Source organism: Oryzias melastigma, unplaced genomic scaffold (assembly GCF_002922805.2).
Source record: "Oryzias melastigma strain HK-1 unplaced genomic scaffold, ASM292280v2 sc02193, whole genome shotgun sequence".
Classification (NCBI taxonomy): Eukaryota; Metazoa; Chordata; class Actinopteri; order Beloniformes; family Adrianichthyidae; genus Oryzias; species Oryzias melastigma.
The window spans coordinates 20,132-24,530 of record NW_023418770.1 but is presented as its reverse complement, the minus strand read 5'-3'; the positions used below and the strand labels follow the sequence as shown (position 1 = coordinate 24,530).

The window sequence follows — 4,399 nt, the reverse complement described above, 5'->3', positions numbered from 1 at the left end:
CAAGGCTTTTTCTAAGTGTGTGTTTTTCCTTGAAAGACATCAACCAATCGGTGCAACTGGCACTAAAATAAGAACAAAAACTGTTTTTAAAGGGTAACCAAACACTAAATCAACTTTTTTTTGGCTGTTAGCCTCTATAAAGGAGGCTTTAAAAGTGTTCTCTGTTAGTCTTTGCCACATTTTTGACTATTGACAAAATAAACGTGTTTAGTTCCTGAAATTACAGTATAAAAACCGCCTGTGTGCTGCCCCCTATAGGCTGAAACCACACCTCCCCTGATCAGGCCGCCCCTTTTTTGCATTTTTTAAAATCTGGGCTGAGAGTGAAGTCACCCTCCAACTGTCCTGTTGTGTTACCCTTTAAATAAAAAAATGTCATGTTGTTTCTTTCTTATATGAGGTCGCTTACCAAAACATGTGTTTAACATGTTCTTGTGGCATTTTTCTCTTGATCAAGAACATAAATTAAGAAAATTAAACTCAAAGTTTAATTTCTGAGTATTTCTTCATTCAAATTGTTGTGAATCAGGAGCTGATGAAAAATGCAGCTGGAAAAACAGTTAATTTGTGGCAGAAAATACGCCAGGCGGGTGTATTTTTGCTTTGAGCTTCAGTAAGAGGGAAAGGAAGAGGGGGCGGGGCATCTTTATGTTACGTAAAAAACAGCACACATTTTTTGGTTTTGGCTAAAAACAGTATAATTATAATTAAAAGATTCCTGGAAGATTCCTGGAAACACTTTAATCACAGATCAAAGGCTGATTAAAGAAGTCTGGATCCCTTCCTGTCTCTGTGACCTCTGACCTGCAGGGTTTTGCGGCGACACAGATCCCCGGTAAAACACGGCTCCATCCTTGGCGATGGCCCACACCTGGTTGGCCCCACCGATGGAGATGGATTTGAAGGGCTGGTCGGTGCCCACGTGGAGCCAGGAGCTGCCCTGAAGTCGGGACACACGGGGGGGAAAAAATTAGAACTTCACCGACACAACCTGAAGCTGTTCTATGGGGTTTCCCTCACCGCAGGGTTCAGGGGCGTCACCCCCAGGCGACACAGCACATCTCCCTTGTCGCTGATGGCCCACACGGGGACCTGCTCCATCCGGCTCTGGGCCAGACAGGGCATGATGGAGATGTCGCTCAGGTGGATGGGCGGGACCTGCTTCCACGGGCCTCTCACGGTGATCTTGCACTGCCTGAACAACACAGGTGATACGTTGCCATAGTAACAGCAAATTGGTGATCGAATAGACGTGGGGGCATTTACCTGGTCCACCGTCTGCGCCTGACAAAGTCCTTCATTGTTTTGTGGCCGTGAAACGTCCTGTGTGACGGAGAGGGGGGTAAATAGTGGCAGAAATGTGTCTTTTCTGGGGTGGGGGCGGGGGCTCTTCTTACGTGGGGAAGTCTGCCGCGTACTGCCAGCCCTCTTTGTCCGTCCCGCCAGGAACTTTGTAGTCCACGGTCCATTCTGACACCTGGAACAAAATCCACATGATAGCTACATGACAGCTATTTTGCCTAATTTAGTATTTCTTTAGCTTTTTAGGCATGCTAACTTTTTGGGCTAATTTAGAATATTTTTTTTGTTTTGTTTTTTGGGGCTATTTTGGAATTTAGCTAATATTTTAGCTACATGCTAGCTATTTTGCCTAATTTACGAATTTTATTGTTTTTCAAGCTACTTTGGAGTTTAGTTAATATTTCAGCTACATGCTAGCTATTTTGGCTAATTTTGGAATGTTTTGTTGTTGTTTTGGCTATTTTGGAACCTAGCTAATATTTCTGCTACATGCTAACTTTTTGGGTTAATTTAGGATTTTTATTTGTTTTGTTTTGTTTTTTTAGGCTATTTTGGAATTTAGCTAATATTTCAGCTTCATGCTTGCTGTTTTGGCTAATTTAGCATTTTTTAAGGCTAATTTGGCATTTAACTAACATTTATGCTAGCTATTAGCTTCAGTAATTTCAGCTATCAATGTCAGCATCTTCAGCTATCTGCACTAGCATCAGTGTTGGGACTAACGCCGTTTAAGTATAACGGCGTTACTAACGGCGTTATAAATCAAGTAATTTAGTAATCTAACTAATTACTTTCATCCTCGCTGTAACGCCGTTATAGTTACTTCGTGTAAATCGCGGCGCGTTACTTCAAAGTTTGATGATCTTGCTGGAGCTGGGCGCTTCGCACCCGAAAGTTGCTTGTGTTGCGCGCCCCAAGTTGCATCAAGATACGTGAGAAAATCCGGTTTCTTTTCAAAATATAACCAGTTTTTTCACAATAAAATGCCACGATTGACAAATGTGATCATGTTCTTGTATCTAAACAGGCGGTAGACACGGATATAAACATTACAATCACAACACAAACGTACACGCGCGAGCACAGTGACACACAAAACAGACAGACACGCACACTTTTTTTTTTTTTTCTTTTTTCACAGACACGTACACACGCAGATCAACGTGGATAGACTCCGGTGCGGAGTGAGGAGTTTCGGGAGTTAATAAAACGACAACAGAGAGAAAAAACCTTTAAGATTCCTTTTTTAAGTTTTATTTATTAAGCAGCTAAAATTTCTTTAAAATACAAATTCTAACTAGCAAAAATGTATACTTTCCTGCAACAGACTTGCAATCTATTTAAGGTTTTACTTTTTTTCTCGTGAGTTTGCATGAATTAAAGTTGGAAATTTAGTTAATTTAAAAATTATTTTAACTTATATATTTTATTCTAATCTTTGTCTCTACAGTCCAGATATGTTTTATTTTTCTTCCATACTGAGTGAAAAAAAGTATTTTTGGTTCAAACCTCCATGAACCAAAAAATAAATCTCAAAACCACTTGGTCTTCTTCATTTCAAAGATGTAAGAAGTCCTCGAGGGCGTCGAGCATATTCAAACTTTTATTTTGCATCTCCATGAATGTGCGGCTGGGTGGTGTTCAGTCAACAGTCTCAATGATCGGATTCTTCTTCCAGCAGGAAGAAGGTTTTATTGCAGGGCATCAATATGTTCCCACTCCGGAAAGATTTTATTCCCATCTTGGGAGAAAAAAAGAAGTCCTCAGACGGCGAGTTGTTTGGGAAGAAAAATAAATAAATAAATAAAGAACACACTAAAGCAAACACAAACTGAGAAACACTTCAACAAATCCTCAGAATTCAAATGACATGCAAACAAACAAACAAACAAACAAACAGATCTCAGGCTGCAGCAGCAACGACTGTAAATTAGCCCTTCACTGAAATCCCTCCTCTCCAAAGGTGAAGAAATAAAAAGCTATTGCTCCGTCCCATGATGCCTAGCAGTCGTACAATCAAACACATGCACCCCTTTTTTGCTGGATCCAGGCTGTCCTTCCGCCTGGAAACCCAGCCAGGCCCCGACGCTCATCCATCCATCCAGACGTGGCGGCTGTGCGGTCCGGTTGTGCGGTCCCTTCACATGAAGGGGAATTAGGGAATGATTCCAGGAGGCGAATGCAGATCCAGGCACAAACAGGGCTGGAGGAAGACGGCCGCAACACGGACTACACACACACTGCGCTCCCGTTCACCGTTCTCTGGGGGGCTGGGCTGCGGGCGGGGCCCAGCGGGGGAGGGTGGGGACTCCGAGGCGCCTCCGCAGAGTTCCCCCTCACACTGATGTGCTCCCAGCCCCCCTGAAAGCCAGAGAGCATTTAATGCAAAGCTTCAAAAGACGAGAAGCAACAAAAACCGGTGAGGAACCTACCCCGATGCCGTAGTCCCAGGACTGGCCCTTGGGCTGCATGGGCCCCACCCCCAACCGATGGCAGACCGCCCCCGGAGTCTCAGTGGGAAAACCCGGAATTCCATCGGCAATGATCCAAACCTGGAAAGAAGCCACCCTCTGATCACATGTCACCAACCAGAAGAAGACCGCAGGCTCCACCCACCTGGTCCAGCGGGCCCACAGAGACCTTGGTGACGTTGTTAGAGATGAGCTCCCAGGCAGATCCCTGGGGGTAGCTGGGGGTGAGGCCCTGCCTGTACCACAGGTTACCTGATTGTTTGAGGGAGAATGTCAACTCTTCCCTTTTAATGAGACAGATAGCTGCTCAGATCGAACGTTCCTCACCGTTTTCATCCACGGCGAAGACGGACGTCCGTCCAACCGACAGCTGTCTGAGGGTCTGTTTGGGAGGAGAGGGGATGTGGTACCAGCATTCTCCTGCAGGGGGCGAGAAGAAGTTAAGTACTAACCACTCACTTTTGGTTGACCCTTTCATGAATGGAAACAGAAGCTATGTATACGTCACTAACAAATCGAGAGTCCCAGATTGGTCACCATTTAAACCGTTTAACCTGTCCCACCACACTGGAATAAATTATATTGTTTTATTTTTCCCTGTATTTTGGTGATGGCACACCACAATT

General features: G+C 44.2%; 2 protein-coding genes across 2 annotated transcripts; both read right to left on the bottom strand.

Moving 5' to 3' along the window:
- Positions 1–735: 735 nt before the first annotated feature.
- On the bottom strand, positions 736–1,552 carry LOC112138794 (tectonin beta-propeller repeat-containing protein 1). Its single transcript, XM_024261432.2, has 4 exons — positions 1,398–1,552; positions 1,267–1,323; positions 1,021–1,195; positions 736–940 (listed from the first exon to the last, which is right to left on the bottom strand). The coding sequence occupies exons 1-4, from the start codon at positions 1,493–1,495 to the stop codon at positions 752–754; spliced, it is 519 nt and encodes a 172-aa protein (XP_024117200.1). The 5' UTR covers positions 1,496–1,552; the 3' UTR covers positions 736–751.
- A 1,335-nt stretch (positions 1,553–2,887) lies between these two features.
- Positions 2,888–4,266, bottom strand: LOC112138792 (tectonin beta-propeller repeat-containing protein 1). The gene is made up of 4 exons (XM_024261431.2): positions 4,101–4,266; positions 3,919–4,025; positions 3,735–3,854; positions 2,888–3,663 (listed from the first exon to the last, which is right to left on the bottom strand). Exons 1-4 carry the CDS (start codon positions 4,249–4,251, stop codon positions 3,532–3,534), a joined length of 510 nt encoding a protein of 169 aa, XP_024117199.1. The 5' UTR covers positions 4,252–4,266; the 3' UTR covers positions 2,888–3,531.
- Positions 4,267–4,399: the final 133 nt, after the last annotated feature.

Excerpts from the sequence above, each read along its gene's own strand:
- LOC112138794 (XM_024261432.2), bottom strand. The coding sequence starts at position 1,495 with ATGTGGATTTTGTTCCAGGTGTCAGAATGGACCGTGGACTACAAAGTT. Across the intron at positions 1,196-1,266 it reads AGGCGCAGACGGTGGACCAG|GCAGTGCAAGATCACCGTGA; the intron begins GTAAATGCCCCC and ends TGTGTTGTTCAG. Across the intron at positions 941-1,020 it reads TGACGCCCCTGAACCCTGCG|GGCAGCTCCTGGCTCCACGT; the intron begins GTGAGGGAAACC and ends TCCCGACTTCAG.
- LOC112138792 (XM_024261431.2), bottom strand. The coding sequence starts at position 4,251 with ATGAAAGGGTCAACCAAAAGTGAGTGGTTAGTACTTAACTTCTTCTCG. Across the intron at positions 4,026-4,100 it reads CTTCGCCGTGGATGAAAACG|GTAACCTGTGGTACAGGCAG; the intron begins GTGAGGAACGTT and ends TCAAACAATCAG. Across the intron at positions 3,664-3,734 it reads CCTGGGACTACGGCATCGGG|GGGGGCTGGGAGCACATCAG; the intron begins GTAGGTTCCTCA and ends TCTGGCTTTCAG.